Here is a 20,380-nt window from a genome sequence, read left to right as displayed (position 1 = left end):
ATAAATGCATATATTTCTTCATTTATTTATTGGCCAAACGCAAGCTGTACTTAACCTAAAAGTAAGGGATGTATAATCAGCCTGCCCCCAGCTTCTCCCCAGCTGCTGGAATCAGCAGTCAGCACTACTTCTTCCCCAGGACCTTCTGCAGCCTTAGCTCTCATTGGCTACTGGCCAGCCCTTGGGGCTGTGCTCGGGGGACCTCTTTGCACACCTCCCACCTGGCAGTCCCAGAGCTTCAGGAGAAAGGCAAATATTAATGACTCCAGTTTGATCTCAGCTCCACATTTCTGCTTTGAGTTTTACAGTTAAACTTTTTTTTTTTTTTTTTGAGAAAGAAATACAATTTCTGCTGGTAGAATATGATCCAGTAGACATTTCACTATGTCAGACATCATGCCCAAACCAGTAACTTTGATGTGACAGCCCTGTCACCTCCGCTGTGTCACCAAGGCTGAAGTACAGTGGCATGATCACGGCTCACTGCAGCCTTGACTGCCTGAGTTCAAGCAGTCCTCCCACTCAACCTCCCGAGTAGCTGGGACTATAGGCGCAAGCCACCACATCTGGCTAATTTTTGTTTTTTTTTTTTTTTAGAGGCAGGATTTCGCCAGGTTGCTCAGTCTAGTCTCAGATTTCTTGGCTCAAGTGATCTGCTGGCCCTGGCCTCCCAAAGTGCTGGGATTACAGGTGTGAGCCACTGTGCCCGGCCTTTTTATGCTTTTTTGACATTCACCAGGAGGGGACTCACGTGTAATCTCTTGGTTGCTCAGGCACCTCTTTTTCCTTGATGCTCTGATTTAGAGCTCTCCAGCTGAGTCTGGGATGGCAGGAACCATCTGTTCGCCTGCAATCTCCCCTGATTGGAGCTGTACCACCCTCACTGACATGTGATCATGGCCACGGTGAGCAAAGAGGAGCAAGGAGAATCTCTGCGAGCTCATGGGAAAAGTTTGAGATTCATATATAGGTGAAGCCTCTGCAGCTGCCCTCCTGCTGGCTTAGGGTAGTCTCCAGCCCCCTTCTGCACCACATGTGGAATCTACTTCATTTTGCTTTGCCTGATTTTCAGGCAGTGGGCACACTTGAATTCCTTTCCGTGAGATTCAGGAGCTGTTAGGACAGTCTATACAGTGTATTGCAGGTGGCTGGAGGGTCAGTGGACCTGCAACTAGGCTGTGCCAACCACAGATTGAAGTCATATGTGCACATGCATCTGCAAACACACACAGACACACATATACATGTGGGAGACCCACACAGCGAGCACAGCCTGCAGTGTAGAGAACTGGATTGCAGAACTAGGGAGCATGACATCTGTCAGTCATTCTACCTCGAGGAATCCCTGCACACACCTATGTAACCCAGACTGAAAATACCTGAATCCACATAGACAGGCTGCTTCTACAGAAGTGGTGATTGGAGTTCCATAGGATATGGATCCAAGAGTGATGTAAAGAATATCCTTGGGAATCTGGCAGGCCAGGTACCATTCCTGGGTGAGCCCTTCACATTCTAATCTCAGCTGAAGGAGAGGCCTGCACAGCCTTGGTGAAGTTTCTGTGTGGTGAAACTTGGATGCAACACAAATGGAATGCCTCGTTTCTTGAACTTGGAATGTTACCCACAGATAAAGCTCCAGACGACACCTCCCATGGCATTGTTAGTCCTGCAGCAAGGAACCCAGGACTGGGTTGTGGGAGGAAGTGCTTCTCCTTTGGCCTGTGTGGGCCTCTCTTGAACCACATCAAAGGGCTGTCACATCAAAGTTGCTGGTTTGGGCATGATGTCTGACATAGTGAAATGCCTGCTGGATTCTCTTCTACCAGCAGAAATTGTACCTTTTGTAAAATGACAAATTATATGTCATTTACAAACATCCTTGCGTCTTAATCCTTCCTAAGCCTCTAGGTAGACTGAGGTGTCTCTTAAAATGTATGTTATGAATCAACAGAGTAAGATAGGTTAGGCAGAGAGGCCTTTTGGTACCACTGTTTTAAACATAACACGCAACTTTGAGTTTCAATAAAGCACTATGATTTCATTTTACACCACAGTATTGTTCTTTGTAGAGAGAGAATGTATTATGGAATTGTCTTTCCAAAGACGGTACTCCAGAGTAATATTCCTTTAAATAAATATTTTGTTATTTTTATTTCATAATGATGACTCTAGTATTGCTCTCATGTGATACAGAGACTAATGAGTAACATTTGTTAAAATATTGAATGCTTATAAATATCAAAGGTTGGCAGTAGCTCAGGAGAAGGTATCTGTCAAAAAAATGAAATATCACTGCCAGCCATTTGTATGAAGGATTAAAAAAAGTTACAATGTAACAGATGCCACATGGTAGGATTTCTGATCGAGACCTTGTCTTGTGCTTTATACCATAGGGAATTAAAAAGAAAAGCATTTTAAGGGACGTTTCAGCCAAAATAGATACTATTTTCATATAGATTAGCTGTTCTTTTGAGCTTCAATATTGAAAAACAAAACTACATTAACATTTGTGAATCTCTAAAGTCTGTAGTGAGAATTCTCTTGCTTAAAACAACAAAATCATTATTTGGGAACAGTACTACATATTTTCTTACTCAGTTTTCTTTGAAATAGACAATTTAAACAAATGACTGTAAAGGTTTTGTTTTGAAAATTAAAGATATTTGGAATGAAGAGTACTTACTCCTCAATTAGAAATCATAGTTTATTTTAATTAAATGACACTTGGCAAAAACGAGGAGGGGTTTTTGGCACCACTGGGCGATATCTTTGGCATTTGTAGAAGAATGCTTTTTATCAAAGAGTTCGAGATGACGTCAGAACCTCCCTGAGGTCTTTAGTTCTAGTGCCACTGAAGAGTAAGTTGTGATGTCATAGAGGTTAAAAATGCAGTGAATACATAGCAATTAGAAGACAATGGTCAGATTGCATATAAGCCAGATGCAAGTATATCTATAAGAAATTCTACATAGATAGGTTAAAAATAAAAGGATGGAAAAAGATACACCATTCACTAACCCAAGATGGCCATATTCATATCAGAAAAGTAGACTTTAAAACAAGGAATATTGACAAGGATGAAGAGAGAGATTACATAGCAATAAAAGGTCAATACACCAAGAAGCCACAACAATCCCAAATGTAAGCATACCTAACAAGAGAACTTCAAAGCACCTAAAGCAGGAACTCATACAGATGAAATAGGAAATATACAAATCCACTATAATAGTTGGAGACTTCAACTCTCCTTTCACACTATCTATGGAACAAGTAAATGGAAAGTCTGTAAGAATATAGAAGACCTGGACACCACTATTATTAAATTTGATCTAGTGGGTATTTGATATTTATAGAACAGCCACTCAATAACAGCAGAATACATGTTCTTTTAAAGTGTACATGAGACATTCACCAGGATAAGCCATATTCTGGGCCATAAAATAAGCCTTAATAAATCTAAAAGATTTGATAAAGTATATATTCTGACCACAAAGAAATTAAATTAGAAATTAGTAACAGAAAGATATCTGGAACATCTCTAAATATTTGGAAACTATACACTTTAATAAATCACGGGTCAAAAAAATAATCACAAGGTTAAGTTATTCCCCCTGAATTCAATATTAATAAAATTTTCAAATAAATGAAAATGAAAACACAATATATCAAAATTTACAGGAAGCAGCTGAAGCAGTACTTAGAGATGAACTTATAGCATTAAATACTTCTATTAGAAACAAGACGGGTCTCAAATCATTTAAATTTCTACCTGAAGAAGCTAGAAGAACAAACTAAACTCAAAGCAAACAGAAGAAAGAAAATAATGAAATAGAAATCAGAAGAACAGTGGGAAAAAACCTCTAATGAAATCAATAGCTGATACTCGAAAAAGGCTAAAATAAAATTGATAGATTTCTAGTCAGACTGATCGAGTAAAATAGAAGACACAAATTGCCAATTCCAGGTATAAAAGGACATTGCTACAGTTAATAAAAGGATGATAGAGTATATGAACAACTTTATGCCCATATATTTAACAACTTAAATGGACAAATTCCTTGAAAGACACAAATTAACAAACTTTATTGAAGAAGAAAGAGATAATCAGAATAGCCCTATATTAATGAAGAAATTGAATAAATAACACAAAATCTAAACAAATCCTTTCTGAAAGCAGAAGAAGGAGTACTCTCAACTCACGAGATTAGCACTGTCTCAATATCAACACCATTGTAAGAAAAGAAACTATAAACCAGTGTTTCTTATGACTGTAAATGCAGAAATCTTCAACAAAATATTAGCAGTCATTCTCAGCTGATTTTTTTCTACTAATATTTAACTTGTATTTTAAGAACTGATTATTTTGACTACAGCACCAAGTAGTAAAACCTTAACGATCAGAACACAACTAATGATGATCTTCATTTAGATGAATCAGAAATGATAATATGTCACTAGTAACTAAAGGAGACTTTAACTGTGATATTTTGAGTCTACTTATGACATATTTCTGCTTGTCATCTGCTGACAAGTAAGAAGGTCTAATGCAAGCCTGTTGCTGTTTTCTTTGTTTTGTTTTGTTTTTGTTTTGAGACAGGTTCTTGCCCTGTCACCTAGGCTGGAGTGCAGTGATGTGATCTCAGCTCACTGCAATCCCCACCTCCCACATTCACGAGATTCTCCCATCTCAGCTTCCCAAGGAGCTGGGATTACAGGCCTGTGCCACCAGGCCTGGCTAATTTTTGTATTTTTAATAGAGACAGGGTTTCACCATGTTGGCCAGACTAGTCTTGAACTCCTGACCTCAAGTGATCCGCCCGCCTCGGCCTCCCAAAGTGCTGGGATCACAGGCCTAAGCCACAGTGCCTGGCAGCCTATTGCCTTAAGAGTTACCTGGAATTGACTACTGATGTTCTTCCTGGATAGGATCAATCTGGTCCACTTCTTTGGGGGTACACATGGCCCATGCTTTCACTTGATAGTTTTATTCTTATTTATTAGAAGTAGTATTGGCAAAAAACAAAGTCTGTTTCTCTGGGATTTGGGGATTCTCAAATGTTAGCTGTGAAAGCTGGAAGAAGTGAGATCTCCCCAGAGACCAGTGTTCTACTCCAGGCGTGATGCAGTGGGAAACTTACTCTATTTATTACTCATATGTTGAGGCCACACAAACTTTTAGAGGTCAGCCTGAGAGTCACCAGGGCCTTGTTTCTTAGAATGAGAGATGAATTAGATGTTCAGATTGGGGATGGTTGATTCCTCTGGAGTTTTCTAGGCTCCTACTTTTTAGGAAGGTGATGCGTTTTTCTCTGAATCAGAACTCATAATGAGCGAGTGTTTGTGGGCTGCATATTGTGTTTAGAGGTGGTAGATTCCATAGTGGTCAAACAACAGGGAATCTTTGGAGTCACATATCACCCCCCAGACTCCCACCCCACAGCATCTTGCCCCTGCCACTTAGCAGCAATATGTATTAAGTTGTGAGTTTGGAGGAGCCTGGACTGCCCCAGGATGTAAGAGAAAACCACAGTGTCTGTAATACAGCAAAGGAGAGGGGGCTGTGTGACCGAGGGCTTGGCAGACCATGCAAAGGATTTTGGATTTCTTTCTGGCTGCAGTGGGCAGCCACTGAAGAGTTTAAATGGGGAAGTGATGTCATCAAGTGGGAGTGTCCACAGGACTCTTGTGTTCTTTGCCAGAAGGCAATATGTCTGGTAGGGAGGCCTTTGAAGAAATGACTGCCAAGCAAACACTGAGCTTTACCTAACTGTGTCCTTTCAAATCTCTCTCAGATGGGGGCCTATCCACTTCCTGGGCCACTGTGAAAAATCAGCATATCCTTTCTGTCACTAGATGTCTGCAAATTCTTGTGGGGCCATTTATTCTATGCCACTTGCACAAGAGGGGAATGTGGCTCTGTCCTGTATCCCTTTAGGCTAGAATTGAAGTCCAAAGTGGCTGGCCAACAATGTGATATTGCTTTGAATGCTTTTATTCTATCTAAGCATTTTAAATGGTGTTTTGCATTCCACTCCATAATATACATGCTTAATTTAACACAGAACCCATTTTCCTTTAACATTCTCTGTTCCCATTTTACAGATGGAGAATCCAAGGCTTAGAGACGTAAAGTGTTTTGTTCAAGGTCACATAGCTAGTAAGTGGTGATACCAGGTTTGGAATGCAGGCAGTCTGATTACTTAACCTTTGCTCCTGATAATTCCGTTCTTCACTGTGGTATCCTAGTGCCTAGAACTGTGCCCAGCAGGTGCTCAGTAAATCTGCATTGTGTGATTCTATTGGAAAAGTCTGGCATTGGGGGCTAGGAATACAACCCTTTGCACACCTGAGCCACCTGGATCAGGATCAAGTGTGGGTGCTGGGAGGCTGAGCAGGATCTGTGCTCCCTGGTGTCCTATATACCAGAGCAGGATTCCCTCCTGTGTGTCTTCAACACCTTGCAGCGCCATCACTCTGACCAGCTAGTAATTGTGGCATCCTAGTCTGTCTCTCCAGCTGTGTGGTGACCTCTGGAGGATGGGCCCTGTGTTTAGCTCACCTCCTTCTTCATGAGGCCTGGTCTAACTCGTATATTTGAAACGTGACTGCTCAACAGTGGGCTTATGGAAGTCAGCCCAAGTCTTCAGCTGGAGAATTCTAAGACTGGGATCTTTCATCTGCCTTGCCCATGGCCAGGACCATCCTTGAACATGAGTGAGAACTCAGGCCCAGGCAGAGCTAATGCTGGCTTCCTGCCCAGAGGCCCTCATGCACCTAGAAGGAGCCAGCTAGTCCATAGAGCCAGCTAATCCATGCTGCCCTTGGGCCTCCTGTGCTGCCTAGGGAACTCTAGGACCTGAGGAGTGCTCAAGGCAGCCAGCACACCCTAGAAATAGGAGATGCAGAAAGCGTCGGGGTGCAGGGCCTGTAAGGCAAGGGAGGCATGAGGTAGAAGGATGGATTCTGTTCCAGCTGCATGGATTTTTCTGGGTATAGTTGGCCATCAAGTGGAAATAGTCTATAAACTGGAAAATAGAGTCTGCAAACAGCTGGAAATAGAGATCTGGAGAGAGGAAGGATGGAAGATGAGGGTGAAAATTCTAGGTGATAGTTGTCAGGGATAGCCAGAGTAGATTTCTACCTGTTTGAGAGGGAATAGACAAAAGGGCGGGCCCAAAATCTGTCCCATCCACACATTCTTTCGTGCCACCTGTCACACACCAGGTATGTATATGCAACATTCTCCTTATGGTTGGGGATAAAGTCTGTATCCTGAGTGACATGAATTGGCTTTCATTACCTTTCCAGGGGTAGTTTTGTTATCATTCATATCCTCTCTGTGTTTTCACTGTCAATTGAGTCAGTTTAATTAATTTGTATGTTATATTCTTTATTTCAGAAAAACTATACAACTCCAGTGGACGAGATTTGAGAAGGGCCCTTTTCTCCCTGAAGCAGATATTTCAGGTAAATAGGAAAAAAGATAAGTACTTACCTGTTTTTACATGGCTGTGAAATTAGATACAGGCAAGCTTCTGCCCATACTTATTATGAAAAGGAAGGACAAATTTAGATTACAATATTTATCTTTAGATTACAATATCAATTAGGTCATAATATCAGTTGGTAATTTTTATCATGTCAAATATTTCAAACGTAATTAAAAGTAAAGGCAACTTTATCACATATTTTTCCATATTTCTAGTTTTGGTTTTTTTTTTCATTATTATACTTTAAGTTCTGGGGTACATGTACAGAATGTGCAGGTTTGTTACACAGGTATACATGCGCCACGGTGGTTTGCTGCACCCATCAACCCATCATCTACATTAGGTATTTTTCCTAATGCTATCCCTCCCCTAGACTCCCACCCGCTGACAAGCCCTGGTGTGTGATGTTCCCCTCCCTGTGTCCATGTGTTCTCATTGTTCAGCTCTCACTTACGAGTGAGAACATGTGGTGTTTGGTTTTTCTCTTCCTGTGTTTGCTGAGAATGATGGTTTCCAGCTTCATCCATGTCCCTGCAAAGGACATGACATTCTTTTTTATGGCTACATAGTGTTCCATGGTGTATATGTGCCACATTTTCTTTATCCAGTCTATCATTGATGGGCATTTGGGTTGGTTCCAAGTCTTTGCTATTGTGAATAGTGCTGCAGTAAACATACGTGTGCAAAGCCTATTCAAGGTATAACTGAAGACCTGTGTTCTGCTCCCCCATCCTAACCAACCGCTTTCCACCCTACCCCCACATGCGTGTTTCCTAATGGTAAATGTTAACCAACAATATGTGATATTCTTTTGTATGAACTGTATACATATGTGATCATGTTGCATATATCCTACTTCTGCTTACTGAGAATGGGATAGATGTAGGCAAAGCTGATGTAGCTCTGATTGAGGATTGCATTGGATGAATAAAACACAAGTTGTTTTGTTCATTCTTCTATTGGCAGATGGTTTGGTTAATGTCCAGTGTTCTGCTGTTATAAACCATGCTATTGTGGCTATGCCCCCTTGTGTACCTGTGCAAATCTGTCTTGGATTCCATAGTATCCTTGCTTCCTAAGCCTTCCCTCCATTCCTCCCCTGAGAAAGTCACCAGCATAATGAAGAGGACTAGGACAGGTGTGCAGACAATATCCAAGATGATCAGCCATGTGAGGGCAGGGTCAGGAGATGGATTCGCGGAGAAGATGGCCTTTGCATTGAGCTTGCGTCTCAGGAGATGGATTCGCGGAGAAGATGGCCTTTGCATTGAGCTTGCATCTGTCTAGGTTCATTGTTTTCCTTCTGTTAGGATTTTGGATTCTAGTTTACATTCTACTTCTTTTCAGTTCCCGTCTCGTCTACATCCTTAAAAGATTATCTTTGTCAGTGATAGTTGTCAGTGAGAGCCAGAGTGGATTTCTACCTGTTTGAGAGGGAATAGGCAAAAGGACAGGCCCCATATCTGTCCCATCCACACATTCTTGTCACATTCTTACTTCACTGTGTTCAGTCATACCACAGAGTCCCTTCTGTGTGTTGACATTTCTGGAGACAAGTCCTCTTTGTTTTCTTCCAACAGCCATGGGTTTGAACCTGGTGCACCCTTGCTTCACCACACTGCATACCTCAGAAATGCCTCGGGGTTTAGAGGTCTGCCTTGGTTCACTCCTGGAAAATTGCAGCATCTATTAATGGTGCTGTGTGTGTTTGGTCCTCCCTAACTCAGTCCATTCTTAGCTTCCCATCAGAGGGAGTTACTGTCTTCTTGGTTCCATGCTGCCTTCTGGGTTACATCTGAATTTCTCAGCATAACATGGAAGTCTGTCTTGATCTGGCCTCTGCTGCCCACCTCTCTGTCCTTGGCTACAACCTGAATTCCTCCTGAAGTTGTACTCCAAAAGTAAGGCATGCCCCTTCTGTTCTACACCTTAGCCCTGGACCTACAACTTATTGACTGATTGAGATGGAGTCTTGCTCTGTCACCCAGGCTGGAGTAAAATGGTGTGATCTTGGCTTATTGCAACCTCCACTTCCCAGGTTCAAGTGATTCTCCTGCCCCAGCCTCCTGAGTAATTGGGATTACAGGCATCTACCACCATGCTTGGCTAATGTGTATATTTTTAGTAGAGATGGAGTTTCACCATATTGGCCAGGCTAGTCTCAAACTCCTGACCTCAGGTGATTCACCCACCTAGGCCTCCCAAAGTGTTGCGATTATAGGTGTGATCCACCATGCCTGGCCTGGATCTACAACTTCTATCCCAGAATGTTTTGCTACCCCACACCCACTCTATATGTTTCTCAGTTTTCCTTCTGGTATCTTCCTGCTAGGGATGCCCTCTCAGGGATGCCCTCTCAGAATGATCACTCACCCTAGTTAGGGTTCCACCAAATACCATTAAAAGTATCCTGTGCTTACCTGTTGTACAGGTTGAGATCCCTAATTTGAAAATCCATTAGAAATGCTCCAAAATTTGAAAAATTTTGAGTCCTGACATGATGCCCCAAGCAGAAGATTCCACACTTGAACTCATGTGATGGCCACAGTCAAAGTGCAGGCTCACAACACACGATTTATTCAGCATTCCCAAGGGAAAAAGACCTTCCCGCCAGCTTTCAGCTGTGATATATATTTTCCACCCATGCCCAGATTCCTCCATGCAAGCATGCCCACAAAGGGCAATAAAATGGCATGTGTGAAGGCTGGACACACCAATGGGAGGTTCCCCACAATGCCCACATGGTCCAAGACGTATATACATTACTCATTGTGTGCGTTTGCTTATTCTGTGCTCTGTGGTATAAAGATATTGTTGAAAATGTCCAAAAGGCATGCAGATACCTCCTTGGGTAACAGTGATAAAAACGAGAAGTCATATCTGTTTATCTATAGCACAGAGTGAAGCTGTTGGAGAAACTGGGCAGTGGTATAAGTGTGAACTGTCTTACAGAAGGGTATGGTGTTAGAATGATCACCATAGATGACCTGAAGAAACAGAAGGATAAAATGTTGAAGTTCTGTGCGGAAAGCAATGAGCAGAAGTTACTGAAAAATAGGAGAACGTTGCATGAAGCTAAAAGTGAAGATCTCAATTGTGTGTAGAGTGGATCCATCATTGATGCAGTGAACACATGCCACTTAATGGTATGCTGATCACATAACAAGCAAAGATCTATCATAAACTGAAAATGGAAGGGAGCTGCATATTTTCAACAGGGTGATTGAAGAAATTTAAGAAAAGACACAACATTCAATTTTTAAAGATTCGTGGTGATAAAGCTCTGCTGACCACAAAACAGTGGAGAAATTCATTGACAAGTTCGCCAGGGTCACTGCTGATGAAAATTTGATGCCAGAACATGTCTATAATGTGAATGAAAAACATTACTGTTTGTGGTTACAGCCCCTGAAAGACACTGCCTAGAGCTGAGGAGATAGCTCCTATGGGAATTACGGGTGCCAAGGACAGAATAACCGTGCTGGGCTGTGCTAATGTCGCAGGCACACATAAATGAAATTTTGCTGTGCTAAGCAAATGCATCCTCACTGTTTCAAAGGAATGCATTTCTTACCATTTCATTATTATGCTAACATAAAAGCCATGGATCACCATATCATCTTTTCTGATTAGTTTCATAAACATTTTGTACTGGGGGCTTGTGCTCACTTCAGGGAAGCTGGACTAGATGATGATGGCAAACTTTTGTTTTCCTTGACTGTTCTGCTCATGTTCCAGCTGAAGTTCTCAAAAAAATAATGATTGGGCCATGTACTTTCCCTCAAATGTAATTTCATTAATTTAGGATATTCTTAGATCAATGAGGAATCAATTCTTAGATCCATTAATAAAGGATATTCTTAGATCAATGAGGAATAAATGTTAAAAACACTTTTTTGGAACAGCATGCTAGCAGCAGTGAAGTTTTCAAAAGCAGTTTAGCATGAAGGATGTTTAGCATGAAGGATATACTGCTGCCAACACTGGGAACATAGTGACTAAAGACACAGCTGTGCATGCCTGGCACAACCTCTAACCTGTGACTGTGTTTAGTGATGATGGTGAACAAGTGGTGACTTTGAAGGATTCTGTATGTCAAGTGAGAAGAAAGTGATGTCTGACCTCCTTATAAATACGAAAATTGTTTGCATGTTTATCTTCAGAGTCCATCAGTGAGCTGGAAGAAGTGGATATTGAAGTTTTTAACATTGATGAGGAGGCCCCAGTTGTTCATTCGTGAACCAATGATGAATTGAAATAGCTAAAATGTTTCTGAATCAAGGTGATCTTGTGTAAATGACGATGAAGATAACACTGTAGAATAAGTGCCTAGAGATGACATGGCAAAAATATGTGATGGGCTTACTGAAGTGTAGATCAGTGTGCATTCAAAACAGAACACGTTTTGAAGAAATCATGTTAGGTTATAAAGGCAAATATTTCTAAGACAAAAACTCTTGTTAATGAGGCAGACGATTGTGGAGAAAACAGTTTTAAAAGCCCATCCAGAAGAATGCCTCCTCATCCCTAGAAGACCCACTTCTTGTCCCTCAACTACTTTTGATGTTTATTCTCACCCCCCAAAATAAAATATAGTGTATAGTAGCCTTTTAATCAAAACACAACATTGTAGGGGGAGACTGTAGCAGATGAGACAGGCATTCTGGTGATGCCACTGTACTACTTAGTTATCCGGAACATGTTACGTTTTTTCGTTGTATAAGTGGCATGTCATCTTTTTCCCTCTTAAGTGTGAATAAGTGTAAGAAAATGATTGCATATTGGTAGCATATAAATTCAGAGTCAGGAATGGTGGTGATGCCAAACTAGCACACATCACCCATGTGGGTGGCTAAGATAGTGACACCTTTGCTTTCTCATGGTTCAGTATTCACACAAACTTTGTTTCAAGCACAAAATTATTTAAACTATTGTACAAAATTACCTTCATGCTGTATGTAAACCTGTATGAAACCTAAATGAATCTCATGTTCAGACTTGGGTTCCATCCTCAAGATATGTCATTATGTACATGTAAATGTTCTCTGAAACACTGCTGGTCCCAGACATTTTGGATAAGGGATACTCAAACTGTATAGAACTTAAGATACTTCAGAGCACTTGTCTTGAGTCTGGTAGTCTGTGAGCTCACTGGGGTTCATCGCCACGCCTTTTGTGCCTCGCATAGTATCTGGTACCACTTAAACTGTAAATGAATGGCCTGGGTAACTTGAATTGTCTTCTAGAAGATGCCTCTGTCTTTACTCTTTCCTGTCTCTAATTTCTGTGCTAACTAATTAATTTCCCAGAACTCCAGAGTATCCACGTGTGTCTTCCTGATACGTAGCTGAACACAACAAAACTTCACCCTCCATTATGCCCTCTTCTTGGGCTCAGATCTCAAACTGCAGTTGGGCTAGACTGTTTCTATGCCACCAGAGGGCCATGCTCACAGCACTCCTCCACCTTCCTCATTTAGTCTATCAGCCTCTATCAGCCTGCCTCTTGTCTCCATTCTTCAGCTTTGACTTCTCTCACACCTGATAGAGAGCTGGTGGCAGAGCCACACAGCTAATAGCTATTCCAAATGACTTAAAAACACTGTAATTTGTTCAGTGTTCGTTAGATATACCCTAAGAACAAAAAGAACCACCAAAAAATCCCCAACCGCAACAAAACTGTTTACAATAATCCTATTGGTGATGGTGGTGTTGGTATTACTATTCTGAGACTGGTGTGTGTGTGAGATTCTAATTGTCATTCTACGCATTCTTAAAAATTAGGATTCTTAAGTTTAACAACTCTGTGTTCCTGAATTTAATTGGAAATATCAGAATGAACCCATGTATATTATCTTAAGCAAATAATAATTTAAAAAAAAAAGCTAGAAGCAATAATTCATTAGCCAAAAGCACCACTAGCAATGAGATTGTGGTCTGAAACACCAAAAGGAACCAGAACACCTTGGAGAAGTGGCTGATTCCAAGTCTGGAGTAGGAAATGTAATAAAATAAACTAATTAACTTGGAACATCTTACACAGAGAGCAAGAAAGCTACCGAATAGTCTAGGATTATTTCCGAAAGAACTCAGAAGTAAGTTGAAGGGTCTCCCACTGGCTGGCCAAAGATGGGACAGTGAGCATCAATAAGGGTGATAATTGCACTGGATCAAAACACACTAAGTTTGTATTAATGAGTTCATAATGACACTACAAAATAACAATGGATTGACAAAAAAAAAAAAAACGGTGAAAGATGCTAGTGAACTAGCTTACTATTTTGCAGATGAATTAAGTTTTAGTATCTCACATTTATTTTGCCTTGTCACTTATGGATTTTAGGATGATCGAATAGTTGAGGGGAAGTCTTTTTTGTAGAAATATTCTATCTAATAAGCAAGAGGGAGTAACAGAATGAGAATATTACCATCCTTCAGCCCCTAATGAATGATTTAATGGATCTATGTGGTGAGCCCCAAGAGCTGCTGACATGATGAGCATGAGATTCAGCCAGGTATTATGTGCCTCCCAATGGAAATACAAACTACCAAGGATGATGTGGTCAAGCCAAAAAAATCACCTCTGGATCTGCATGCCTGTATATGCAATAAACTATTTGTAAATGATCCAAGATAGAGGCACACGTTAAACTATACCACAGGGGTGTAACCAACAAAATCCGGACTGTGGGCTACTCTACAGGACAAATGATCTGGTTTCTTCAACACACAAATTCCAGTGGGAAAGAAAAAAACTCATTGAATTAAAAGATGTTCAAGAGTCATATCAACTAACTGCCATGTATGAGTCTTACTTGGATCCTAATAAAACTGTGAAAAACAGTATTTATGCAAAAAGAAATTAGCCAGGCATGGTGGCAAGTGCCTGTAGTCCCAGCTACTCAGGAGGCTGAGGCAGGAGAATGGCATGAACCAGGGAGGCGGAGCTCCTGTGAACAGAGACCACGCCACTGCACTCCAGCCTGGGCCACAGAGTGAAACTCCATCTCAAAAAAAAAAAAGAAAAAAGAAAACAGTATTTATGAGACAGTTGGATATGTGGCCACTGACCAGACATTTCATAATGAAAAGTATTAATTTTTTATTGTGAGTACATATTTTTAAGAAGAGTTCCTGTAGTTTAGAGATACATATTGGAATGTTTATGGATTAAATGATGTGATGTATGGGACTCACTTCAGATTAATGTGGCAGGGGAAGGGGTAGGATGATCAATGAAACAGGGTTGGTGTGCGTTGATTGGCACCTGGAGTTCACGAGATTATTCTGTTGTCTTTTGTATATGTTTATAGTTCTCTCAATTGAAAACATTAAAAAATAAACATGCTTAGACTCTTGTAGATCTTTTCAACCAAGTTTACTCTGTAGTGTTTGTTCTCTGAATTCCCAGGACCGTCATTAAACAAATATTTTTGAACAGCCTCGTTGGCAGCGTGTAGGCAAGGAAGAAGGTGCTTGTTACTAGAAGTTTATAGTCTGTTTGGAAGACCACACACGGGTGCATAAAACAGCACTCGACCACAGGGCAGCGACACATGGGGGGATTAGCTGGATTACACAGGCAGCAGTGCTGTCTGGGCATGGATCACCACCTTCTATACCCGTGGGTCGGCGTCTCCATCATCTCTTGTGTTTTCTAGGTGTGGACGTTCTTTTCCAAACTAGATTATAAGTGTCTGAAAAACAGAGGCATTGGTCATCTCTTTGGGTTGAATATTCCTTGACTAATAGGCGTTTAAAAAATGATCACGGTTTAATATATGATATTACAGAAAATTCTGAAATGCAGCAATAAGCACCTATCAGTGTTAACATTTTGATTTCACTCTATTCTGAAACCAGTGTTTTGAAAGTCATTTCTTAATGCTCATATATTTTAGGATATATGTGTAAAATCTAGCACGTTGCCAATTTGGAAGATTTTTTCCAAATTAATTATCAATAAATTTCTCCTTCCTGAGTGCCTTATCTACATATGTGCATACATTTCAGTTCTGAATGATTTTTATAAACACTGTCTCGCCTGTCCAGTGTTTTTTCCAAGTGCCTTTGCCAGACAGTCAATTCTCTGGTATATTAATATTAGTGATTAGCTTGAGTGGTTTCTTGAGAGCTTGTTCTCACTTTTTCACCATGAAGTCATGTGTGAATCTAGTTTTAGTTAAAGTAATAAACATTTGTTACGTGCTTGGAAAAACTTTCTGACTAGACATGAGCTCATCTAAATGTTCACTTTTCACATATGCTGGTGGAAAAGGATATGGATGGAGAGAGAATTATTTTTTATTTCCTTTATACATATGAGCGTAAAGTAATTTTCCAAAAACTCATGATATTGTCCCATTTTCTTTCTTCCAAAGCCATGATTATCTTGAAGTCTGAGTTAACACAGCTGTCTTTCATTATGTTCAGGGCGCAGGCATCACTCACCCACCCTTCCCCCCAAGTCAGCTCTGACCCTGAAGAGCTCTTTCCTGGTTCAAAGGGAACCTTTGCTGACCTGCCCACATTTACCTGGTCCCCCATCCATATAATTGAAAAATGCCATAAAAATCAAAATAAGGGGCTGATTTCATGTAGGAACAGGAGAATTATGCCAGTTCATCTACATTTTCTCTTTTGGAGATAAGCCATGGTTGCTGACTTTTCCTATAATAATAACCTTTCATTATTCCATTAAGCTTTCTACCATTTACATCACTGAGGTTTTTTATTTTTGCTCTGTTGTGATCATTTAAGATGAATGTTTCAGCTTTATCCTAGATGCCTTTGAGACAAGGCACTGTCCAATTGAGGAAATCTCCCAGTCTCAATTGAGGAAAACAATGGTGGAAAAATCTCAGAGAGCTTGGTACTACGAAAAAATGACTGGGCTTGGGTCTGGCTGAACGGAGTTAAGTGATCTTGCCCACATTTTTTTTTTTTTCTTCTTTTTGCCTCTCCTGAGTCTTAGTGTCTTTATCTGTAAAGAAAAGCTAGCATTAAATCAGTGGTTCTTGAATAGGCAACCCTTGAGGATTTCCTAGGGAATTTAATAGCAGAGCCTGGGCCCTACCCCAGAAATTTGGATTAAATCCATCTGGGTAAGGTCCTGCTTTCTAGTCCTTCTTAAAGCTCTCCAGATGATTCTAATGTGAGAACCGTCTGAGCGCTTCAGAATCACCTGCTTCTGAGCTTGAGAAACAGGGCCTCCCTGTAGAGATTCCTAATCAGGAGGGCAGGAGTGGGGCCTAACAGGTTCCCAGGTGATGCGCTTGCTGCCAGTCTCTGTTGGCTGATAGGTCTGGAGACTTCTGTCTGAGAACCACTGGATGAGATGACCCATGAAGTTTGTTTCATGTCCTGCCTTCTGTGATCAGGTCTGCAAGCCGGCCAAGGAGGTCCTTTCGAGGGATGGCAAGGTTGCTGCAGGTTAATGGCCAATCCTGCACCCTGCTTCCATGCTTGTCCCGCAGGCAGTACAACTACTGGAGGTTGGATAAACTGCTTTCCATGGTTCTCAGCCCTTGCAAGAGCCTTTTCTGTAACTGCTGTCCCAAGGACTGTCTTTGGAACACGGGAGTGGCTTTGAGTTCCTCACCTGATAGTCTTTGCTGCAATCAAATGTTTCCTGTAGTTAAAAACCAGCAAGCTTCGCATGGCCAGACCCTTGGGACCCATGGAAGAGTACAGCCTGGTGTTTCTTGAAGAATGAAAAACAAGACACCATATTTCTGGCAGTGAGGAGATTCATTTGCCTTATCTTTATTAGATTGCCCGGAAGGCAATAACTGGTCTTTGGCAAAGGACAATGAGGGGACTGGTTGTAAAATTCTTTTGGCAAGAGTTGAGATTCTTCATTTGAATAGAGTAGAGCAATCTGTAGGGGCCATTCTGGCTTTAAAGGCTTGTACATACTTTTAGCAGCACAGCTGGGATGGAACGTGGACAGGGACAGTATTTGAAGTATTTTTTTTTTTCTTTCCTGCCAGGATGACAAGGATTTGGTACATGAATTTGTAGTGGCTGAAGGTCTGACATGTCTGATCAAGGTGGGAGCTGAGGCTGATCAGAACTATCAGAACTACATCTTAAGGGGTAAGTCATGACTGGGCATGCAGCAGCTGCCCCAGCTGCAGGGGGGATCTGGGTTCCCCTTCAGGACTTAACTACTGAGAGCTTTACACCCTATGGGAAAAAACATCTGCATCAGGTTTTATCAGTTCCTAGTAGTTAGTGACTGTGCTAATTTTTACTGACTTTCACCTGGAGTTACTTTGCCAGCTTATTAGGAAAACTGTACCACTCACTGGGTTCTTTATAATGTCTCTTATTTGTCGAGGAAGGAGACATACTAAATGGGCTTGGGTAAAGCCTGCATCTCAGCAGAAAGCCACTCCAAACCAAAGGGGGCAATTTATTTCTTGGAAAAAAAAATTTTCTCCCAATTTGAATTATCACCTGGGGCTCTTGTCAAAGTGCATATTTCTCACCTTGTCTTCCTGTTTCCGATTCGATAGTTTTGAGTGGGTCTGGGATTTGCCTTTTAAAGAGCGATTCTGATTTCATTTATAAAGCAATGCAAATATAGAGTTTGAAGCGCTAATTCCTGTTCCAGTTTATAAAGTTAATGGTGTTTTTATAGTCATAGGTTTTTTTTGTGCACCTTCATGTAAATAATTTCATTTGATCCTGTAAAAAAAAAACAAAAACAAAAAAAAAACACCTGTGCATAGGCAGAGAAGGAATGATTAGGTTGAACCGTATGAAACTGCTGCTATCAACAGTTTTGACCTACAAAAGAATTTTATATAGCTCAATATTATCTACATTTTCCAGTTGAAAAAAAATTGAGACTCAAGTCAAGCTTTTTACCTCATAAAGTCAATTCCCATAGTGTGCCAGGCAGCAGCTGTGCCCAGGCACTGAGGCATGTCAGGCTGGTCAGAGTTCTGCCATTGCCTCTATATCTATGCCTGTGACCCCACAGACTGCATGTTCAGCGCTCATAGGAGAAAATAAAGCTTCCAAACCTTCCTTTCTTTTCTTCTTGGGTAAAGGAAGAATGAAAATCATACATGAAAAATGTGATTTGATATCAGATGTTCGTGTTTGAAGTTGAGTGAGACAAGCAAACTGACACAGTCATCGCAGCTGTTTTGTTTTGCCCTGAGAATGCTTCCTTATGGTCTGTGGCATTTTTCAGCCAATCAGAGCTCTCAGTCCTTCCCTCTTTCCCCTGTTCTGTAGAGCCACTGCAATGAAAAGCAACAGAGAGAACGTAGGGCTAATTTAAAAATAATAATAATAATAAGGTTGTCTTTTCAAGTCAGTGTTGTTTTTGTTCATTTTGATAAATGGCAAATGTGTGTGAGTTCCTGAGCCTCTCACTTGGCTGACCCATGGTGTGTGTGCAGCAGTGTTTGTGGGACTGTGGAGTTGGCTCTTTTTGTTCACCTTTAGTCTTTTCCTGGGCTTGTAGTAGATCCTCCAAGTTGTCAGTAGATATGCTTTATAGCTGAATTTTTTTTTTCATTTAGACGGAGTCTTGCTCTGTCACCCAGGCTGGAGTATAGTGGCGCGATCTCAGCTCACTGCAAGCTCCGCCTCCCGGGTTCATGCGATTCTCCTGCCTCAGCCTCCCGAGTAGCTGGGACTACAGGCGCCCGCCACCACGCCCAGCTAGTTTACGCCTGGCTAATTTTTTTGTATTTTTAGTAGAGATGGGGTTTCGCCATGTTAGCCAGGATGGTCTCGATCTCCTGACCTCGTGATCTTCCTGCTTCGGCCTCCCAAAGTGGTGGGATTACAGGAGTGAGCCACTGTGCCTGGCCTCTATTCTTAATAATATAAACATTTATATCAAAGCTGTTTTGCCATGTTGCATCCAAACACAGCTGTCTGTGTGTCTAAAGAGATGAGTGCAGGCCTGGATTCTCACCCTTGTGTGTCTCTTCACTTTGGTCTAATACCTAGACAGGAGGAAGGTGCAGAGATAAGGGTGGTTTATTTTCCAGGTATAATATGGATGCCCATATGTTGAACCACATGTAATTACCAAATTCTGAATAGTGGGTCCACAACCGACAATATATTTTTTGTTCATGTTTAAAGTGTACATCATTTTAACTTTACCAAAAAATAAGTCATCCTCAACACACAAACACACCTCTAGAGAGCTAATGTTACAACCATCTTCATGTTTATCCCTGTTCTCCTGACCCTTACCTAGGAGCATATTTGTGTGTTTCTATCGCGTGATCATCAGTACGAGAGTTTACATCCAAGCCCAGGCGAGGGGGCCAGCTCTGCCCTCTGTGGTCAGAACTCACCCATTCTTTAGACCTCACATGTATTAGAACTGGATTACATGACCCCCTGTAGTTGCAGGGGAAGCTGGCACAATGAGTGTCTTCCTAGACTGCACAGGGTAGGCAACAGAGAGAAAGATGTGGGGTTGAGGTTATAAGTCCCAGCTGCATAGAGGGAGTTGGGAAAGAAAACTCAGCACAGCTGAGAAAGCCTTTTCTGGTGAGCAACAGTGAGGCCCCTCCCACCAGCGGCCTGCAGGGTGTTGAGGGAATCCTTGTGCATGGGCAGGTTAAACACAGGTCCTGGTGGTGAGGGTGTGATTTGTACTTGCTGGCAATGAAAGATGGTGTTGATACAGGGAACTTCATCCACATCCTCTACGTTAGTGAATATTTACCATGAAGCTTGCAGCCATTTTATTTATTTATTTATTTATTTATTTTTGAGACAGAGTCTCGCTCTGTCACCCAGGTTGGAGTGCAGTGGTGCCATCTCGGCTCACTACAAGCTCCACCTCCCAGGTTCATGCCATTCTCCTGCCTCAGCCTCCTGAGTAGCTGGGACTACAGGTGCCCG

General features: G+C 41.4%; 1 protein-coding gene across 8 annotated transcripts in view; it reads left to right on the top strand.

Annotated features, from left to right (window-relative positions):
• Positions 1-20,380, top strand: part of FHOD3 (formin homology 2 domain containing 3) — a 488,002-nt gene that overhangs the window by 203,190 nt on the left and 264,432 nt on the right. For all 8 annotated transcript variants that reach the window (NM_001194349.3, XM_001106633.5, XM_077974668.1 and 5 more), the window contains 2 exon segments: positions 7,403-7,470; positions 17,485-17,590. In NM_001194349.3, coding sequence (NP_001181278.2) covers positions 7,403-7,470; positions 17,485-17,590 — 174 coding nt within the window.

Source organism: Macaca mulatta, chromosome 18 (genome assembly GCF_049350105.2).
Source record: "Macaca mulatta isolate MMU2019108-1 chromosome 18, T2T-MMU8v2.0, whole genome shotgun sequence".
NCBI classification, from domain to species: Eukaryota; Metazoa; Chordata; class Mammalia; order Primates; family Cercopithecidae; genus Macaca; species Macaca mulatta.
This window is presented reverse-complemented; position numbering and strand designations above follow the sequence as displayed.